Below are 23,014 nucleotides of genomic sequence, written 5' to 3'. Positions count from 1 at the left end.
AAGTCACTGGATGAATACCAATACCAATCTTATTGGGTGACTTGCACAGTCTGAAATAAGTGACCATCTTAGAAGCTCATGCCATTACTGTCATTTAGAACATATTAAAAGCACAAAGCGAAACAATCCGTGGTAAAGAAAGCAATCATATTGGTATAAAACATAGAACAGGCATTTTATGTATACTTTCCGAAACAGATACAAAGGCACTCAAAAAAGCCTATTTGTAACTTACAACTCTCTGTAATGCATTTAATTTTTTTATTTGCAAGATTATGGACAAAATATCAGGCATTCCGTTGTTTGTAAGATGATTTTAATAAGCTTTGCTTAGATGACAATACATGGTATGTTTCTGGTGGAGACTGCATTATACAGCAAATTAAAAAGGCAATCCAAGAGCCCAACAAGCAATTAGTTTGGCTTCACTGACCCACAATTAAGGCATATTATTCAGGCATTCAAACGCCAAGCAGGGCATGATCTAGTTTACAAATGGAACCATCAGTATAAATAACACTGTTTGGTTAATGCCAGAAAAAACAAAGCCATGGTACTCTGTGGTTTAAGAACTTGTTGCCTGGCCTACAATTTAATAATCCAAATCCTATGGCTAAGAAACCAATTTTATTTTTAGTTCACTAATTTAGGCTCAAGCATATACTATTCTGGTTCTGGGGGCCGTTTTTGGTTTTGGTTTTTTTAGTTTTTATTTATTTATTTTGAGAGAGAAAGAGAGAGAACGTGAGCAGGGGAGGGGCAGAGAGAGAGAGACAGAGACAGAGAGAGAGAGGGAATCCCAAGCAGTCTCTGCACTGTCAGCATGGAGCCTGATGTGTGGCTTGAACTCACAAACCATGAGATCATGACCTCAGCCAAAGACAGACACTTAACCAACTGAGCCCCCCAGGCGCCCTTGGGAGACGTTTTACCCAATTCAATCAACACCACCTGGGACGCCAGAGGACACTATCGCACAGAGCACCCGTCACAAAGGAGTCTGTCACTGACGGCAGCTATTACTACTACTGCCGACCAGAACCTATGAAGTTACTCCTGGGTGAGAAGGCTCAATATATTTATGCTTCATAAAGTTTTCAATTTTCCATTTAGTAAATTTAGAGATAGTCCCCGATTCTAAAAAACCAAATTAAAAAAAAAAAAAAACCCTTAATTTAAAAGTTAATGCAACATAGCAAGCACCATAAAAATAATTTAAAATGTTTACTCTAATTTCAACAGAAGAATAAAAGCTTGAATCAACATGTTCATTGCTACACAAACACCCCAAAAATCAAAAGTGACTTTAAGGTTCAATAATACACTGGGCTGTCAGTAAATAATAGCTCATCTTCTCTAACAGCATTAAATGATCCAAATTAACAATGGAAATTTTTTGCTTAATGTTTATTTATTTTTGAGAGAGCGAGGGCATGAGTAGGGGAAGGGCAGAGACAGGGGGAGACACAGAATCTGAAGCAGGCTCCAGGCTCTGAGCTGTCAGTACAGAGCCCGACGCGGGGCTCAAACCCACCAATGGTGAGACCGCGACCTGAGCCAAGGTCAGACGCTTAACTGACTGAGCGACCCAGGTGCCCCCACTATTACTTTTCAAACTTAAAAAATAAACTAAAGGCTAGCAGAACTGGGAGGCCCAGGGGAAATAACTAGAGACTGCCAGAGACACCTGACTGAAAATGCCACTTAGATCAATCTTGTGCCCCATCTTACCCGTCGTGGAGAGAGGAATATAAAGTAAAATCACATGTCTGAGTCTGAAATTGCTTGATTTCTTTTTTAAAGTATCATTTTGTTTCTAAAATCATGCGACCTCACTAACACACTGAGAAAATCAACGGTGCTATGAATTGCAACAAGAATTATACTTAAAAAGGAGACTTCCCCAATCCCTCTCACCATCTAAATGTTTCAAACCCTTTTTTGAAAGGTATCTTTCGTCACCCAACATACAGGCTATTTGTTCTCTCATATTTTCTCTGACTGAAGTAAATAAAAATCTGTTCTTGGCAAAAAGACTCCACAAAGATTTTTTTTTTTTTAAGTTAGTTAATTCCACACTATCTTGTTTGCTTGCTCAACACTTTCACTAAATAGAAACCCCTTTCAAATAAATTATTAATAGCGCTTCTCACTCTTCCCCGATGCCTCCGTGTCTGGGCTTTAGAGAGAAATGAATAGCCCTAAACCCTGGAAGAACACGCAAACCAAGTACGCGTGTGACTTGGCCAACTGCAACTCTGGAGAAAGCTGTGTCATTGGGAAACCGACCCTAAAAGCGTAGCTGAGCATCGGTGGAACTGAACCAAAGTCAACTCCCCGGTGGCCCCCCCACCTCTGTGTGCCAGGCTGTCTGCAAGCCACCGCTCTGGTCACATCCCTGCCCTTTTGAAGTAAAAATTACAACATTTGAGTGTACGCTTGCCTCATACAAACTGGCTGTCACAAGGCCTGAAATGATGTGATCAAAGACTTCACACGGGGGTCATCTGCTTGACAGTGTTCATTCTAACACACGAGACAACGCACTGGGCAGGCAGAAACGCCGGTAAATACGCTCAGGAGTGTTCCTTGGCCGTGAACTGTGCTGAACAATGCTCTTGCCGAACGCCTTCAGAATCTGCGGGTGTCAAAGACATTTGGACCACACTTGCACAACATGGTATTTCTATTTTCGAGAAGATTCAAGATGGCTGTAATTGAGTACAGACACGACAGGGCAGAAGTCCTGCCACATCCCTGCAAGCTTTCTGATGAAATATTATTTTAGCACCTACCCTCTAAAAGGGCTGATGCTACTAACTCCATCAAAGGTTAAAATTAAAACTCCTATTTGGTACAATCGCCAATTTTATACCAAGATTCTATTCTAAGAAACCGTAAACTCAAGTTCACATTCTAGATGCCGCGAAACAAAGTTTACCCTTGTGGGCGTCTGTCAGATTTTTAGTGTTCTCCAGTGATTCATGATGCTGTTTATCTCGGCTTTCAAACACGTCTGGAAAGATCCAACAGTAAAGCACAGCAAATTCCAAGGTCTTTTGCTCATCAGACGAGGTAACTTCAGCTCAGCCTCTTTAATGGGCTACTGTGCACGATGATTTTATCTCTAAAGTCTCCCATATGCTGCATAGCACTCACGAAAAGCCATCTGCCCATATCCTTTCCAGCCCAGGGCAGTATGACATTGGGACCTAGACTACGTGAGGAGGCTTGCTAGTCACTGAAGAAGCTCATTCCAGGTATACAACTTCTTAGCAGCCCAGAACCTTGAGTTCTTATCAAAATGGGGTTCCCCAGACCAGCCGTATCAGTACCACCTGGGGACCTGTTAGAAAGGCAAATCCCCGGGCCCTACCGAAGACCTACCGACTCAGAAACTCTACAGACTGAGAACCACCAAGTTGAGAGAACAGGAAAAGAGCATGTTCAGTCTCGTGCTAATTGCCATTAATGATGATTCAGTAATCAACCAGCATAAGAAGGACCAAGAAGCTGTGCCAACGGCTCCAAAAAAGCATCAGTCTTAATGATGTATGTACATTAAATGAGTCTGGCTTAGAAAAACACAGAACTACCAAAGCAAAAACCAAGGAAGCAATGACATAAGTCTTCCACCACTCCCTGAGACCAGGAGGTCAACTGTGACCAGCAACTAGCTTCTCTGCAAGAGCTAAACTGCGGGGACATTATGGCTGACAACCGTGGTTCTCATTTTTTAGAAAGGCGCAAAAAGATCACTAATATGACTCTCTTGCCAACTTAAGGCAAAAGTCCCCCTGGTTCTGTGAACTGGCTACAGATGAACACCTCTAGCATCACGCGTTAAACTTCAGCACTAACGCGGCACCGAAGATTGGCCAACACTTGGCGTGAGTAACATGCCCGACACACGGAATCAGACACCTCTAACCTTATCGAAATTCTCTGACCTCACCAGCAAGTGTCAGACTCTGACTCTGGCAACCACAAAGCACACTGGGCTGCTCAAAGAAGTACACTTAGATTAAAGGTTATTCTTTGATGACACGATAGCTTGCCTTGGACTATGGCTTCTCTGAACCATCATTCCCAAGTTGTCTGGTGAATAAAAACGGACTGCCAAGCTGATGCCAGTGTTAACCCATTTTGTGCAGCTAAGCTCAAGAAAACAAAGACGGCAGGGGCGCCTGTATGGCTCAGTCAGTTAAATATCTGACTTCGGCTCAGGTCATGATCTCAGGGTTCGTGGGTTCAAGCCCCACATCAGGCCCTGTGCTAACAACAGCTCAGAGCCTGGAACTTGTTTGTGTGCTAACAGCTCAGAGCCTGGAACTTGCTTCAGATTCTGTATCTCCCTCTCTCTCTGTCCCTCCCCTGCTCATTGTCTATCTCTCAAAAATCAATGTTAAAAAAAATTTTTTTTTAATTCTTGCTAAAGAAAACAAAGACCTGGGCAGGGGCACCCAGGTGGCCCAGTCGGTTGTGTGTCCAACTTCAGCTCAGGTCATGATCTCATGGGTTTATGAGTTCAAGCCCAGCATCGTGCTGACAGCTCAGAGCCTGAAGCCTGCTTTGGATTCTGTGTCTCCCCTTCTCTCTCTGCCCAACCCCCCCCCCCCACCTCAAAAATAAAATAAATAAATATAAGAAAGAAAGAAAGAAAGAAAGAAAGAAAGAAAGAAAGAAAGAAAGAAAGAAAGAAAGAAAGAAAGAAAGAACGAACGAACGAACAAAGAGGGCAAAAGTGATATTCAAAAATGCATGCAAGAAGTCCCAAAGGTGACTCAGGAACACTATTCACTAGAGGCTCAAATCTCAGGGAACTGAAAAGATCATTACAGTTCTTTGAAATTCTGCATAACCACAACTATGTATAAGATCAGTGATTCTGAAAGAAAATATTTAATTCTGCTCCCACAGTAACATGCTTTCCAGGGCTAAATCCAAAGGTAGAGAAAGAAAGCAAATCAGAGCGCTGTGTCGATGGCCACTTTAAGAAGCAACTTGGCAGGGGGGTGCCTGGGTGGCTCAGTGGGTTAAGCGTCTGACTTCGGCTCAGGTCATGATGTCATGGTTTATGGGTCTGAGCGCCACGTCGGGCTCTGGGCTGACAGCTCGGGGCCTGGAGCCTTCTTCGGATTCTGTGTCACCCTCTCTTTCTGCCCTTCCCCCACTCACACTCCATCTCTCTCAAAAAAAAAAAAAAAAAAAAGCAACTGGCAAAAAATGGTCATGCCCATCATAGTGTAGGGGACGTGGTGACTGACAAGAGGCCCAAACACGAAGGTTAGGTTGTAAGAGGGCCATGATACATCCACCCGACGAACCACTGAAAGCCATCTACGTGATGCTGGCCACTGGCTTGAATATCTTTTGGAAATTCATTACTGTATTTTTTTAAGTTACAAAATTATAAAACGAGTACCATCTCAATCAGTAAATGAATCATACTGATCTCAATTAGTAAATGAAACAGACACAGAAAACACACTGCTGAGACATGCTCTAAAGTGAGGGGATTTTTTTTTTTTTTTTGGCTGGTGGAATTATGAGTGGGTATTTTGTGTTTCAATGAGACAAAAAAACATGAAGCACAAAGTGCCTGGCCAGAAAGACAAAATGTATTGTACGTTTACCCTATCTCATCTGGTGTCTGCGGGACAGGCAGATAAGTACCAGTCTCATCAGACCAGGAAGGAGGAAGGTTCTTCCAAGTTCACTGGCTTCCCTTTGGCCGCCACGGGAGCAGAGACAGGACTCAGGACCAAAGCTTCTCACTACCAGCTCTACAGTAATGCCCACCCGCCTCTGCTGGGTACCCCTCTCACGTGTGGCTTGTAACCTGAGCTGTTTCCAAAGCCTCGATGTGAAATGCTGAGGCTGGAGCCCCAGCAGGAACAAACAGGGACGAGTCACGTTTTTAGTCCTCAGTCGCTACCCAAGCCCCAGGTGAATCAAGAGCTTCAGACACAAGGTCCCAGAAACATTTTTTTGGTAATGCTCTAATGGCCGATTAAATTATAACCAAGCCCAGGCACATAATGAGGCTGCCGTTTGAGCAAGAGCTGTGGGGAGGCTGAAATTTCAAGGCAACGGGAAGGACAGGCCGCAAGGAAAGCCAGGCTGTCAACAGACAAAAAGGACAACCTTCTGGTGCTCCTGGGTGGCGCAGCTGGTTAAGCGTCTGACTCTCGGTTTCTGCTCAGGTCATGATCTCATGGTTTGTGGGTTCGGAGCCTGGTGTCAGGCTCTGTGCAGAGCATGCTCGGGATTCTCTCTCTCTCTCTCTCTCTCTCTCTCTCTCTCTCTGCCCCTCTCCCACTCGCACACACACTCTCTCTCTCAAAATAAATAATATAATCTTCAAAGAAAAGAAAAGGACAATCTTCCCCTGTTTGCAATGCAGGAAGAACTGCTACCGTGGGCTGCCTGGGCCTCGGGCTTCCCAGGCACAGCTGCCCCCACGCGCGGTGATCGCCCTCAGGAAAACTCTCGAACCGGCACATCCCAGCCTGGGAGACCTATAGGCGCCTGAATACGAGAGTCTGCCTCCTGTAACATCAGAGTTGTACACATAACACCCAGGTCTGAATGATCTGGAAGGATCTCTAATGTTATGGCATGTCTGAATAAAGTACAACAGTGCTCATCTGATCCCTGCCCCCACCCCCCGCCACCCCAACAAAAAGAAAAACCTTTAGCCCCCCAACGCCTTGCTCTTCTTCCTAGAAACGCAGGATTTCATTCGATGAGTTAAACATTTGCGTTCGCTCAAGTGCTTTCTTCCAGACTGGGCTTCTGTTCCTAAGAAGCTTTGTCTCAGAAAACAGCTTTCCAAGTAAAACTGCATTCCCCTCACACCACTGAAGACTGGGATACAGAGATGTGGAGTAAAATCTAATCTCTACACAATGTGAGCAGTGAATTAATTTGAGGCTCGCCCCACGTCCTGCGCCTTCCAAAGGAAAACTGCAACCTTTAACGGCGGCCAGCTCTCCTGTACTTGCAAATGGTCTCGGTATTTCCTTCAGGGCACAGCGGGAAAAGCACTTCATGAGAACCCTGTACGCAAGGGCTCATCATTATACATATTTATGTGCCATAAAAAACTAATTTCATCATCCAGGGTAGGAAGCATGCAGACATCTCTCACAAAACAAGCTCATTTATTTTGCTCGCTAAAGCTCTCGTGTAAAATACGAAGACATCCGCGGGCTGGAAGGGACTGGCTGTGGCATCAGTTATTTTAATTTCACTCGGGCGGGAGGCACCCAATTCTCCATCTATAGTCACTTGATGTTTTGACAAATAGAGCGTTACCCAACATCTGTCCTGAAGCCAACTCATGGCCTTTCTTAAACAGATACAACACTAGAAACAAGGAAGGGGGGTGAGAGCAGCAGCTCATGTGAACAGTCCCCATCAAATGAACCGTATCAAATGGCATCACATAAAAACGTTAAACTAAGCATTATACAAAGACGTCACGCGTGCGGCCTGTGGAAGGGTGGACTGTAAAATGTCACAGGAAACTAGTCCCGCAGAACCCAGGGGTCAAAGTCAACATCTCATGATCACTGCTCAGGCCAAACCCCAAGAGAAAAGGAAACCCTTCAAAGATACTGGCACCGTCTCTTACAAAAATGAGCAAACCACCACAGAACTGACTCTTTAGAAACCGCGTGCTGTGGAGGAAGAAACCATTCTTGGGCGAGAACAGACCTGGGTCATCCCCGACTCTGCCATTTCTGAGACCCTCAGCAGACAGTCTTAGCCTTAAAATGCAGACATGACTGGGGGGCCTGGGGGGCCATCAGTTTGACATCCGACTCGTGATTTTGGCTCAGGTCATGATCTTAGGGTTGTAAGCATTGGGCTCCATGTTGGGTGTGGGGCCTGCTTAAGATTCTTTCTCTTCCTCTCTCTCTGTCTCCACCCTTCCCCCACTTGTGAGCTCTCTCTAAATAAATTAATTAAAAAAATAAAATGGGGACATGATTGAAGCACCTGGCTGGTTCAGTCAGTACAGCATGTGACTCTTAATGTTGGTGTTGTTGTGAGTTTGAGTCCCACTTTGGGTGGAAAGATTACTTAAAAGTAAGAACTCAAGGGGTGCCTGGGGGTTCAGCCAGTGAAGCGTCCGACTTCAGCTTGCGTCCTGATCTCATGGTCCATGAGTTCGAGCCCCACATCAGGCTCTGTGCTGACAGCTCGGAGCCTGGAGCCTGCCTCGGATTCTGTGTCTCCGTCTCTCTCTGCCCCTCCCCTACTCACACTCTGTCTCTCAAAAATGAATAAACATTAAAAATTTTTTTTTTAATTAAGAACTTAGGGGCGCCTGGGTGGCGCAGTCGGTTAAGCGTCCGACTTCAGCCAGGTCACGATCTCGCGGTCCGTGAGTTCCAGCCCCGCGTCGGGTTCTGGGCTGATGGCTCAGAGCCTGGAGCCTGTTTCCGATTCTGTGTCTCCCTCTCTCTCTGCCCCTCCCCCGTTCATGCTCTGTCTCTCTCTGTCCCAAAAATAAATAAACGTTGAAAAAAAAAATTTAAACAAAAAAAAAAAATTAAGAACTTAAAGTGGGGACATTATTATTTACCTCTGAGCATTGCTGGAAGCAATTAGAGCGAATGTGAATAAATGATGTAGGGAACTCACTGAAGAGTGGAAGGTGTTCAACGGAGATTTTGGGGTAGCCACTATCAGATATTAGGTACACTGGTGACCCTCGAATTATACGAATGAAATGTCACATAGTCTTAAAAATAACTACCACCTGGTTTTTCCTTGCCAAAGCAAGGCGAGGAATACCTAAGAATGCTGACTTTACTACTAACAGCCTATAGTGAGTTGAATGGTGATCTCCAAAAAGACACACACTCTAATCCCGGTACCCGTCAATGTTGCCTTATATGGAAAAAGGGTCCCAACAGATGTAGTTAATCACTGTTAAGCCTCTTGAGAACATTATCCTGGATTATTACCCAAGTGGGCCCTAAATGCCAGCCCAAGTGTCCTTCTGCAAGAGAGGCAAAGGGAGAACACACACACACACACACACACACATACACACAGAGGAAGGCACAATGTAACCATGGAGGCAGAGAGCGGAGAGATGTGCCCAGAAGCCAAGGACTGCCAGCAGCCACCGAAAGCTAGAACAGGCAAGGGACATATCCTTCCCCAGAGCCTCTGGAGGAAATGCAGCCCTGCCGACAGCTCGATTTCAAACTTCTGGCCCCCAGACCAGAAGGGAATAAGGAATAAATTCCTCTTGTCTAAAGCCACAAAGCTTGCTGTGATTTGTTATAGCAACAACAGGAAAACTAATACTATATCCTTCTGTGGAAGAGGGAGCTGCTTACATACCTACCTGGGGGTTGGTTGATTTTTTTACCTCTACAGGTGATATGTTTATCGTAAGGATAAACAAGTTATTAAGCCAGGGGGAAATGTAGTTTAAAGTAAGGAGAGCCAACACAAGGTTGGCACGGCCCAGCAGGTGCACAGCCGCCATAGGGTCCGCGGGGCTGACAACACAAGAAGAGGTGTGTGCGGTGCGCCCCTTACGTTTTCTTCAAAAGCAGCCTTTTTTTTTTTTAATTTTTTTTTCAACGTTTTTATTTATTTTTTTTGGGACAGAGAGAGACAGAGCATGAATGGAGGAAGGGCAGAGAGAAAGAGGGAGACACAGAATCGGAAACAGGCTCCAGGCTCCGAGCCATCAGCCCAGAGCCTGACGTGGGGCTCGAACTCACGGACCGCGAGATCATGACCTGGCTGAAGTCGGACGTTTAACCGACTGCGCCACCCAGGCGCCCCCAAAAGCAGCCTTTTGATAAAGCCGCAGACACATCTCAGCTGATCTCCGGCAATTAAGACAGCAAGGTCAAAATTAGACAAGGAGATACTAACTTGAGGCGATCCCTCTCTTCCCTGAAGAAGTCATGCAAACAACCACAGGGTCCCCGTCTTAAGCCAGACTAAAGGCCTGAGAAGAATTTAATGTGCCCGAGACTCAGCGGTTTTCTACCTTCCTGAAAACCAACGTACTTAAGAATTTCTGGGGTGATCAAACCAAGTCAATTCTTGGAGATTCTTTCTATCCTAGTAACTCGGGGAACCAAAAGTGAAGCAAACATGACTTGGGTTTAAATAAAGGGCTTTGGGGGCATCTGGGGGGCTCAGTCGGTTAAGCGTCCAACTCCCGATTTCAGCTCAGGTTATAATTTCCCGGTTCATGGGATCGAGCCCCAAGTTGGGCTCTGCACTGACAACACGTAGTCTCCTTGGGATTCTCTCTCCTCCCCCCACCCCGCCCCTTCTCTCGCTTGTGCATGTGTGCTCTCTCTCTCTCAAAATAAATAAACATTTTTTATAAATTAAAAAATTAATAAACAAAGGGCTTTGGTTAAGGTATGTGAGGATAAAATACATGCTGTGTACTAGAATAAAACACATTCTGGAAGCTAGGGAGAAACCGGTTCTAATCCTTCTGGAATCTGGGAGGCTGCTCTAAGCATTTGCAGTGCTGCGATTTTACTCCTCATGGTGCCAGACTCCAAGATTTGCACAAATTGGAGAAGTTGAAAATGGACTCTTTTTTTAAGTTTTTTTCTTTTATTTATTTAAGTAATCTCTATACCTAACATGGGCCTCAAACTCATGACCCTAAAATCAAGCATCACATGCTCTTCCGACTGAACCAGCCAGGCGCCCCCCAGACTCCATTTTTTTTTTAAGTTAATTTATGTATTTTGAGAGAGAGAGAAAGCGTGAGCAGGCGAGGGGCAGAGAGAGAGAGCAGAGAGCAAGAATGAAGCAGGCTCTGCATTGTCAGCGTGAAGCCCGACATGGGGCTCGAACTCATGAACCGTGAGATCATGACCCGAGCCAGAGTCAGACGCTTAACCCCTTGAGCCACCCGGGCGCCCCCTGGACTCCTACTGCTTGGCTCTTCATGACAAAAAGGTCACCTCCACGATAGCACCACAGTCCCCTTCTACTCAGTTCAGAATGAGTGATGGACTCTGCTCCCTGTCCCTGGTGCAAAATCCAGTTTTGGAAGAAGGTGAGGGGCAGAGAACATGACCCCTTCATGCCAGCACTGTGAATACGGAATTAAAGGTCAACCGCTACATGTTTTTGGGGAAGCCAGCCCACTGGACACGAAAGGTCCCACGATCACCACTGCCACGGCCTGCCTCCGTCCCGCCTCCCTGACCTCCTCGGCTCCGGCATCACCGGAGGCTGCTGGGGCAAGAGACGCGCACACGGCACAGCCGCTCCCGGTGGCGGACGAACGGAGGACACCGTGTGCCTCACTTGGCTGCCTCGCCGGCCTCGTAAGTCTCCACACACGCGAGCGTGACCGGCATACGGGCAGAGTCTCCGGTTCCCATTCACGACCCAACCTCGCGGCAAGACCTTTTTCACTCCGACGCGAAGACAGGCGGCGCTCTCTGAGCAGATCCTGGGCTGCTGTCGTCTACAGAAAGGTTTTCATGGGCATCATGCACCTCGGCCCCAAGACAACTCAGCAATGCACACACAGCCTGCTTGCTTTATCTACCACTGCCCCTGCTACCAGGAAAAACGAGAATCACGTTCCCTTCTTGGAGGTTCACTTCGGTTAAAGTCACAGCAACAACCACACTCTGTGCGCCCATGACAGGCTGCACGCCGCGCTGAGTGGCCTCGCCGATGCCGCGGTGCACCCACAGGTCGACCCGACCAGGAGGAAGTTTATTAACCCCGTTTCCCAGACGCAGAAGCCCAGCGGCGCAAAGGATGACTGTCCCAGCAGCGTGGCAGGATGGCCCGGCCTGAGGCCTCTGCTCCACTCGTCAGGCTTCCGCAGACCTGCCAACAAGCAACCCTCGGCCGAGGTACTCGCACAACGTCGCATCCACCTATCTCGAGGCGCGTGTGTCTAAGAAGTGACCGAAACAGAAGACAGCAAACAAATGGGAAAGAAATATGCCCCAGGTGTTTGCAAAGTGTAATCTGTTCTAACAGATTAAAGTCTCACTGAAGCAATGAGGTGCTCAAAAAGGAACAGCTCACGAAAAGGACAAAATTTATAAAGACAAAAAAGTAGATCAGAAGAAGGTCCCAGGAGCTGAGGGGAGGCAGGGGTGAGGAGTTATTGCTTAATGGTTACAGAGTTGCTATTTGGGGTGAGGAAAAAGCTCTGAAAACATAGGAAGATGGTTGCACCAAACTGTGTATGTCCTTAATGCCACTGAATTGTACACTTAAAAATGTGTGTTTCAAACAGCAAATTGGATGTTACATGTATTTTGCCATAATTTAAAAGAAGTAATAATGTCATGTACCAAAAACCAGTGGATTGTATGATTTATTTACTTTTTTTAACATTTATTTATTTTTGAGAGAGGAAGAGAGCATGAGCAGGGGAGGGGCAGAGAGAGGGGGAGACACAAAATCCAAAGCAGGCTCCAGGGTCTGAGCTGTGAGCAAAGAGCCTGATGCAGGGCTTGAACCTATGAACTGCAAGATCATGACCTGAGCCGAAGTCAGACGTTCAACCGACTGAGCTACCCAGGAGCCCTGGATCGGACACTTTAAATGGGTGGATTATATGTTGCGTGAATTTACATCCCAATAAAGCTGTTAAAAAAAAATAAAAAGAAACAGCTTCCCACAGGTCACTAAGTAAATGCTATCTCTTTCCTCTCTTCTCCCAGTAAAAATCCACACCTGGAAATGCTACACAGCACAAAGGCTGAGAAACAACCACAGGCCTCAAAGGACAAAAGCAATAAGGAAAAGAAGAAAACACATTCATGTCCTCTCCCTGGACACCACTGTTACAGGCGGCCTTTCCTCCCCGCCTTCCCTTTGCTGATCAAGGCTCGTAAGTGAATAGAGAACCGCACTTTCAGGGTGTGGGCAGCACAGGAGGGATGATCGTAGGGTGTCTTCTATGAAAGTCAAACAGCCCTGTGTGTGCTCCTGGCAGCTGGTCAGAGAAGCACATCCTCCAGGTATAAATGTCCCCACGGCAGCGTAGCAGCCCCAGGCTGACCGAGCACCACGATTTGCCAGCCACTGTCCATTTTACACACATTCTCTCATTCTACGCTCACTACAGGCCTATCAAATGAGCAGGAACATTCTCCGTTGACAGACGAGGAAGCTGAGGCACAGAGAGGGTAAGTAACTTGCCCAAGGTGGCACAGGTTTAAGAAATGGGACTGGGATTCAAATTCAAACCCAGGTACCTGATCACACAGACAAGTGCACTGTGCTACCACCCGATACCCCAAAATGAAACAATTCTACTGGAGGAGTTAAACAAGTTTTTTAAAATTTGAGAAGCAAATGGAACCAATTATGCGGACTGTTGTGACAGCCCCAGCCATGCCTTACCAATGGTACAAATTGTGTTGTAACTCTCACTTAGTTGGGACGTCGGAAGTCTCATGGTGGGGGAAATCACTGTAACGCTTCTAACAACAGACTTAATTTATACTCAACCTGAACAGTCAGTAAAGACACATCTGACCCATCAGCCAGGGTGCTAAAAACTGAGAGCCAACACAGGGAATCAGAACAGAGCAGGCTCGTCCTCCTGTTATTCCAGCACCTTCTGTATGAGGGAGGGACCACCAGGAAGAAGATAAGCAATCACCTGGCAGGTGATTGGGCAGCACTCTCGAGAGACAAGCAGGGTCTGCACTTCCAAACACTTGTGCCCACGGACAACTCACGAGTGATCCAGCACTCCACGCTGCTCCATACGAATGGCAGTTGCTAGCAAATGGGGCAAATGAGCGTGGCTCTCCCCATTGTCAGTGAAAGGGCTGGACAGAAAGGACATATTTTGTTTTCCTACAGTCCTTCAGTTCTGAATCTCTCTGATGTTAAGTGTGATGCACACGCATATATTACAAGGGAAAAAACGATGGCACAAAACAGACACTCAGATCAGTGGAACAGAATAGAGAACCCAGAAATGGGCCCACAAACGTATGGCCAACTCATCTTTGAAAAAGCAGGAAAGAATATCCCATGGAATAAAGACTGTCTCTTCAGCAAGCGGTGCTGGGAAAACTGGACAGCGACATGCAGGAGAATGAACCTGGACCACTTTCTTACACCAGACACAAAAACTCAAAATGGATAAAAGACCTAAACGAAAGACAGGAAGCCATCAATATCCTCAAGAAGAAAGCAGGCAAAAACCTCTTTGACCTCAGCCACAGAAACTTCTTACTCAACACGTCTCTGGAGGCAAGGGAAACAAAAGCCAAAATCAACTATTGGGACCTCATCAAAATAAAAAGCTTCTGCACAGTGAAGGAAACAATCAGCAAAACTAAAAGGCAACCGACGGAGTGGGAGAAGATATTTGCAAACGACATATCAGATAAAGGGTTACTATCCAAAATCTATGGAGAACTTCTCAAACTCCACACCCAAAAAAACAAAGAATCCAGTGAAGAAATGGGCAAGAGACATGAATAGACACTTCTCCAAAAAAGACATCCAGATGGCCAACTGACACATGAAAAGATGCTTAACATCACTCATCACCAGTGAAATACAAATCAAAACCACAATGAGATACCACCTCACACCCGTCAGAAGGGCTCACATCAACAACTCAGGCAACAACAGATATTGGTGAGGATGCGGGAGAAAGAAGATCTCTTTTGCATTGTTGGTGGGAATGCAAGCTGGTGCAGCCGCTCTGGAAAAGAGTACGAAGCCTCCTCAAAAAATTAAAAATAGAACTATCCTACAACCCAGCAATTGCACTATTAGCTATTTATCCAAGGGATACAGGGATGCTGTTTCGAAGGGGGACGTGCACCCCAATGTTTATAGCAGCACTGTCAACAATAGCCAAAGTATGGAAAGAGCCCAAATGTCCATTGATGGATGAATGGATAAACAAGATGTGGGGGCACCTGGGAGGCTCAGTCGGTTAAGCTCAGTCCGACTTCGGCTCAGGTAGTGATCTCGCGGTCCATGAGTTCGAGCCCCGCGTCGGGCTGTGTGCTGACTGCTCAGAGCCTGGAGCCTGTTTCAGATTCTGTGCCTTCCTCTCTCTGACCCTCCTCCCCTGTTCATGCTCTGTCTCTCTCTGTCTCAAAAATAAATAAATGTTAAAAAAAAAATTAAAAAAAAAAAAAAAAAAAGAAGAAGATGTGGAGTGCCTGGGTGGTTCAGTCAGCTAAGCGTCCGACTTTAGCGCAGGTCATGATCTCATAGCTCCTGAGTTTGAGCCCCACATCGGGCTCTGTGCTGACAGCTTGGAGCCTGGAACCTGCTTCGGATTCTGTGTCTCCCTCTCTCCCTGCCCCTAACCCACTCACCTTCTATCTCTGTCTCTCTCAAAAATAAATAAACATTAAAAAAAATTTTTTTAAGATATATAGATATAGATATAGATACAGATACAGATATAGATATAGATATAGATATATAGATATATATACATACATACATTCACACACAATGGAGTATTACTCGGCAATCAGAAAGAATGGAATCTTGTCATTTGCAACTATGTGGATGAACTAGAGGATATTACGCTAAGCGAAATTAGAGAAAGACAAATATCATATGACTTCACTCATGTGAGGACTTTAAGACACAGAACAGATGAACACAAGGGAAGGGAAGCAAAAATAATATAAAAACAGGAAGGGGGAAAAACATAAGAGACTCAAATATGGAGAATAAACAGAGGGTTACTAGAGGGGCTGTGGGAGGGGGGATGGGCTAAATGAGTAAGGGGCATTAAGGAATCTTAAGGAATCTTAAAGGAATCATTAAGGAATCTTAAACTCCTGAAATCGTGATTGCACTATATGCTAACTAATTTGGATGTAAATTAAAGAAATAAAATTAAATAAATAAGTAGAATAAAATAAAATAATGAATAGAGGTTTTAAACAAAAGGAAAAAAACTTGCGGCAAGCACGTGATCGCTTTCCACAGAGGAAATGTGAAAAAACACGGTGTGTTTTATTTCAGGCATCATAATGACCCCTCCCCCTCTACGCTAATCACGTTTACTGGTACCTACACAACCTTTTGCAAAAACTGCTGTATTCATCTGACTAATAGAACTTTAATATAAATGCTCCAAACCAAAGCAAACTTGCTTCCGCCATGGACCAATCTGAAACACTTCCTCACCACCTGATTTCTCACAGGCAAACACTAAAAGGTGGGTACAAGCAAGAGTGAACACTTTCCTGGGGCACCCGGGTGGCTCGGTCGGTTAAGTGTCCGACTTTCTCAGGTCATGACCTCACGGTTTATGAGTTCGAGCCCTGCGTCGGGCTCCGTGCTGCCAGCTCAGAGCCCAGAGCCCGCTTCAGATTCTCTGTCTCCCTCTCTCTCCGCCCCTTCCCCACTCCCACTGTCTCTCTCTCAAAAGTGAATAAACATTCAAAAAAAAAAGAGTGAACACTTTCCATGTGCTCTAATTTTATATCCACGTGATAACCAACTTTCTTCTTTATCATGAAACCATTAACACAAAACACATCCACCACCGCATCTCCTTTTCAGATCCCCCAGCGTGCTAAATTCTCTTACGCTTCGAGAAAGGAAAATAATAAATATTGGGCAATGAACTTTAACACCTCATGCAATCTTGGTAACTTCTATGGGAGATGAATAGTTTTATCCCCAATTTACAGGAGAGGAAACAATTTGCCCAAGAGCCTATCACTCCTTCTTCTGGCTTGTCCTCACCTCGAGTGTAGGGACAAAATCCAGCAATGTCATCCCAGGAAGGCCTAGATTTCTAGAGGAATCCTGTTCCTACTCAGGACACTTGTGTCAAGAACAAGACAGCCATCCTCTACAGCAAACTGCAGGCAAGTCTTCCTCTTTAATTCCCTTACGTGCAGAGATTAGCCAAAATAAAAGATTTGCTCATTTCCTTCCTCCTTCTAAGAAATGAGGTCAATAGAAAACAACCTTCCCAAAAACCTTCAGAAAAGGTTATCCAGCGAGAGTTCAACGTGCCTTGCAGACACAGATGACTATTAACAAAACCTAAGGCAAAAGCCTGATTTTGTGCCTTCTGTGGTATGAAAAGAAGTGAAAGCAGAGAGTATTTTTAGCTCTTTCCAGCCTAAAAGGATTTGACCAAAGGATCTTCTCGAAGTTTGGTTTTCCATGCATTGATCAAAACTGACCAAGGTTCTAAAAGGAGGTGAATCACTTCCTGCCCAGAGAGCCTACAACATAAACGAAGGGCACACTCCACACAGCCAATCAGCAGCAGCGGTCTGATGCGGACTGCCACTGCTCTACTCCTTTAGGACTTTCCTTCGGTTTCCAACAAAGGAAGGAGAAATGTAGGAGGTGCCCGGGACCATGAAAGAGACAAAATGGCAGCATGCAAAATCCTCACAGGACGATCTTGCAGACAAATATGGCTCAGAAAGCACCTCACGCTTCATTCCGTCTCTGCAGACCTCTCCAATGCCAGCTGTCTCAGGGAGCTCCCGATAGCTCTCAATAAAAATTTCCCAAGAAGGCATAACTAATGTAGCCAAATGCTAATTCCGAATAATGCAGAAATAGGTGCAGTTTATTTCCCCCTCAAGGTTTACTTTTTAAACATAAATCTGGCGAGAGAGGAACAAAACGTTCTCTGCATATGTAGGCAGTTAGATTTCCATCCAAATTTATGTTAGGACTGTGCAATATTTAGTTAAGCTCACGCTGAGAAAAGCCTGGTGCCAAACAAATAAACTCTCAGAAAAATTTACAGATTTTTCTAAAATCAACCATTTGAGGGAATGTTGATGGCCATTTCTGGATGTTTCTCTACAAGGGTATCTTGAAAAAAATGGCAAAATCAAGGTTAATGTCATAAATCAAACATGCATGGAAGTTAAGAATGAGGTCATTATTAACACAGAAAGAGATGTTCAAAGAAGCAAGTCCTTTTCCCACTTTCTAAATGGGTTGAGAAGGGATGACCGCATTTCATAATGTATGTAAATATAACGTCACTACTTTGTACACCTGAAACTAACACAACGTTGCATACCAATTATTTTTCAAAGAAAAATGGATGACTGTACTTGACCATGCTATTCCAATACACAATAAAAATAGTTCCTATTTTGCATTTCAAATCCTGCTGGACTTTTTTTCCTTCAAAGACGAAGAAAATATTCTTCCTTTACAGATGGGGGGGAAAATGGAGCAAAAAATCAAGAATTTTCAGTGCAATATCACAGGAGGATTCCTGAATCCTCAACCATTTTTGCTATGCAGCGAGGTTTCAGGAAAAAAATATAAATGAACATTCCGAATTTAAACTGAAACTGTCCTTGGGGCATCTAGGTGGCTTAGTCAGTTAAGTGACCAACTTCGGCTCAGGTCATGATCTCGTGGTTCGTGAGTTCAAGCCCCACGTCAGGCTCTGTGCTGACAGCTCAAGGCCTGGAGCCTGCGTCGGGTTCTGTGTCTCCCTCTCTGTCTGCTCCTCCCCCACTCACGCTCGTGCATACACGAACACTCTCGCTCTCTCTCTTTCTAAAAATAAATACATACACGTAAAAAAATTTTTAATGAAATTGTCCAGTTCTCTTGAATAATAGCCTTGCATATTATCAGCAATAACAAATTCATCTAGAAATATATCAAGTCTTTGTTAAATTTCTTAAAGCTAATTTTGATTGCTCTTCATGTCAGTCACAGACTACTGATAAACTAGATGCAGCCTATTATCAAACCCAATTTGTATCCATCACCTGATTTTATAAGGACTTGATGTTACTGGAGAAGCAGGATCATTGTTTTAAATATTTAAAAATGAGTAAATATGGGGGTGCCTTAATTTTGGCTCAGGTCATGACCTCACGGTTCGTGAGATCAAGCCCTGCATGGGGTTCTGTGCTGACACCTGACAGTGTGGAGCTGCTTATAATTCTCTCTCCCCCTCTCTCTCTCTGCTCTTCCCCCACCCTCACGCAGGCTCTCTCTCTCTCTCAAAACAAACATTTAAAAATTAAAAATACCCGCGTCGGGCTCTGTGCTGACAGCTCAGAGCCCGGGACCTGCTTCGGATTCTGTGTCTCCCTCTCTCTCTGACTCTCCCCCATTCATGCTCTGTCTCTCTCTGTCTCAAAAATAATAAACGTTAAAAAAAATTTTTTTAATAAAAAATAAAAAATAAACTGATTTTTAAAGTTATATTAAAAAAAAATGAGTAAACATGTCCCAGTTGAAAAATATCATTGAACAATGAACTTAACACCCTGCACATAAAAATGCAAGGAATGGCCATGACCCAAACAATATTTAAGGTCACCTGCACACTCCATGGTCTATGACTTAAGCTGCCCTTTCAAAGATTTACAAAGATAAACACAACCCCCAAAATAAAAGTTAAGAGCTAAGAATATTCTGTTTTTCCCATAAGGAATTGGATAGACAGCAAGGGCTCAACTGTTAGCAGAATTAATTTTCCATAAAAAAAGAAATTAAACTCTGTACATTAGCATGATGCACACTGAATAATGTATAGAATTGCTGAATCACTATAGTATACACCTGAAACCAACATGACACTGTATGTTAACTATACTGGAATTAAAATTAAAAACTTAATTAAAAATTTCAACTTGATTTTCAATATATACTACATTGCTTCCCATTCCTCTCTGAAAGACGTTTGACAGTCAAACACAGTAGAAGGCCACCTGGGTGGCTCAGTCAGTTGAGCATCTGACTCTCGTGATTTCGGCTCAGGTCATGATCTCACAGTCACGGCAGTGAACCCTGTGCTGGGCTCCACGCTGAGTGTGGCGCCTGCTTAAGATTCTCTTTCCCCCTCATCCCTCCCCCCACCATCCTTGTTCTCAAAATTAAAAAAAAAAAAAAAAATCAAACACATTTACCTCTGAACTTCCAGATAAAAGAAGATTTAAAAATATGAAGCCACAGTGTGATAAAATTTACTAACTCAGACTACACAAATTCCAAACCTGTAGGAATCCAGATGTTTGCAATTAACATCTGTCTCTGCAGCATGTCACTTAAGTACAAGCACTGCGATACTAGCATTTATATAGACATCCAAAGGAGATGGTGTTCTCACTGAAAGAATTGTAAAGTGCTGTGTATAATGTAAGGAAATGATGTAACCAACCCAACGCTCAAACAGTTCTTTCTCCCAGTGGGAATGACCGATGTGGGCTGCCTCATTCTTTCTGGCTCACCCAGAATCTCCTAGAACAAATTCTGTTAAGAAAGCAGGGGTAAAGAAGGCTTAGGGCTCTGGCACAGAGCCCAACTGTGGCCGGCCTGAGGGTCACATCCATAACTTTAGTCTCAACGATGCCAAGAAAGCACAAGCCACACTTTGAAGTCATCATCTCGAGAGTCTTTGAAAATGCTCTGAACTTTGACATCTCCCTAAATCACACAGACTTCTTCCAACTGTAAGTACACGAGCAAGCTTTTTACTTCATTGAATCCACGCAGATGAAAGCTCAGGATGAAATGACAATCAAGACTTCTCCATAGATTATCTTAAAAGCCATTTGTGTAACCAACATCTCCTTAGAAAGAATTTTAATGAGATAATAATGCAAGTATAAATAATAACCTCATGTGTAAAGTATGTTAGCAGTGTTAGGTCCAACTGTGTATACACACACACACACACACACACACACTCTCTCTCTCTCTCTCTCTCTCTCTCTCTCTCTCTCTCTCTCTCAGAGTCTCCCTTAAAGGCAATTCAAATGCCAAAACCACCAGTTCTTCGTCTTGGAAGAGACACACTGCTTTTGGCAGTGTTTTCTTTCTTTCTTTTTAAGCCAATATATTTAATAAATTATTTCCCAGAAGGTCAATTTCTGTTTTCAAAAAAACACGTGAGTCACTACAGATGAGAAATCCTTTATGTAAAAATGCACAAGAGCTCCCAATCACCCTGACATCAGTGAGAGAACGTGGCCACTGGGGCTCTGCTTACTTACTTGTTAAAAAAAGGTTCAATGAGTTTTGATCTGGCAGACACGTGAATTTTTGGAGGGCTAAGAAAAGAACCTAATGAAGAAAAAAAGCAGAGTGTTACACACGGTCAAGGAGACAGAGCCTGAAAGTTCAGACAACAGCCTATGTCAGTCAACTCTCCCGTTCAGAAGGGTCAGAGGCACTCGTAAGGGCCAAGCGCCAGGCGCCACACCAGTTAAGTGTCAACGGGTCTTCCTCGTGCACTCTCCACGCCCTACCACAAAGCCCTCCCACTCTGACCTCTAACCCCCCCCCCACTTCTACCTGGGAAAGTGGGCCCCACGTAAAGCACAGACAGGCAAGATCCGCCCCGACCGTGGTGTGTTTGGAAGAAACAGGTCTAGTGAGTACCTAGGTAGTTCGCCATGGAGAGGAAGCACAGCCCTGTGATATAAGCGTCATAGCCTGCCTCGTGGAGTTGCTCAGTAGCTGTGTCGTAACTTGGAAAACCTTCTGCGCTTTCTAAAGAGAAAAAAGAACAAAGGGTTTTCCCAAGGACATCACACATCATGAAGACTAGTAGGCACGCTACCCTACCACATCCAAATTGCACTGGTATGTGCTGTATAAATATCCCAGACAAGCAGGAAAAGGCTATCTACTTCTTCATTCTCTCCACACAAGACCTTGCAATATGAGAAAAAAGGGTCACTGAACATGAGAGCTTGGGTCTAGACTAGAGAAATGCCTCAGTTACATCATCAGAGACCCAGCCACAGGCCTCCCGACTGCACATGGGCGGGTGCTATTTACGATCATGTATAACTTGCTCTATGACAATGACCTGTCTTCTGCCCGCTTTCTGAGGTCACGAGGAACTTCTTCCCTGATGATAGAGAGACGTAATCGGTACTTCAGTCATGACTAAGAGCATGGATTTGTGGGTCCCACCGTCTGAGTTTAAATCCTGGCTCCACCATTTATTTGCTATGTGATCTTAGGCAAGTCGCTTCACCCCGGGGCCTCCACTTTGGCAGGATGGAGATGAAAACCTCCCTCGTTAGGCTTTTGTGAGGATCAAACGACCTAATGTCAGTAAAGCTCTCACATCGTGCCTGGCACGTGGTAAATGCTTGGTAACTGTCATCCATCAATACCCCAGGTAACCCTCCCAGAAGGCAAAAGACGCCACTTGGCATTGGCAACTCTGCCAATGATCAGCACTGCCCTCTGCCACATTTCCAAACATATGGATCTAAAGATGAAGGTACAACTAACTCCCAAACTGGATCAGAACGTAAGATCATGCTGCCCATGGAGGGGCGCTTGGGTGGTTCAGTCAGTTAAGCGTCCGACTTTGGCTCAGGTCATGATCTCACGGTTGGTGAGTTCGAGCCCCACGTCGGGCTCTGTGCGGACAGTTCGGAGCCTGGAGCCTGCTTCGGATTCTGTGTCTCCCTCTCTCTCTGACCCTCCCCTGCTCACGCTCTGTATCTCTCACTCTCTCTCAAAAATAAATAAAACATTAAACAACATTAAAGAAAAATGCTGCCCATCAAATACGGGGCCACTTCTTAGGAGAGACCGCTTTACGCGATTCTTACGTCACACTGATCAACGCACAGATGCTGAGCGCAGTGTCTGGGAAGAGTAACCTGCTTTAGAGTAAATTCTCTGCCACGTCCCAGAATATTACACAGAAAGAATAGGGTAAAACTCTCTTTAAAAAAAAAAACAAAAAACAAAAACAAAAACAAACAAAAAAAACAACTATCACTCATAAATATTTCCTAGCACCATTCTGGAAATGAGTATCAAAATGCTGCAACAAAACCAAAAGCATGAATGGAAATTAACAACAAAAAGACTGTGACTGTTCTTTTTTTTTTTTTTCTTTCTTAAAAGAGAGATCGTGACCTGAGCCAAAGTCCTAGGCTTAACAGACTGAGCCACCCAGGCGCCCCTAGACTGTGAATGTTCTTAAGTCAACATAAGGGTCTTTAAGCAAGAATTTTTTTAACCTCTGTATTAAATATTAGACATT

General features: G+C 44.6%; 1 protein-coding gene across 4 annotated transcripts in view; it reads right to left on the bottom strand.

Moving 5' to 3' along the window:
* Positions 1 to 23,014, bottom strand: part of PARN (poly(A)-specific ribonuclease) — a 167,224-nt gene that overhangs the window by 105,899 nt on the left and 38,311 nt on the right. For all 4 annotated transcript variants that reach the window (XM_023247037.2, XM_023247036.2, XM_023247035.2 and 1 more), the window contains 2 exons: positions 21,382 to 21,492; positions 20,994 to 21,063 (listed from right to left, as the gene is read on the bottom strand). In XM_023247037.2, coding sequence (XP_023102805.1) covers positions 20,994 to 21,063; positions 21,382 to 21,492 — 181 coding nt within the window. The remainder of the gene's footprint in view (positions 1 to 20,993; positions 21,064 to 21,381; positions 21,493 to 23,014) is intronic.

This window comes from Felis catus, chromosome E3 (assembly GCF_018350175.1).
Source record: "Felis catus isolate Fca126 chromosome E3, F.catus_Fca126_mat1.0, whole genome shotgun sequence".
Lineage (NCBI taxonomy): Eukaryota > Metazoa > Chordata > Mammalia > Carnivora > Felidae > Felis > Felis catus.
This window is presented reverse-complemented; position numbering and strand designations above follow the sequence as displayed.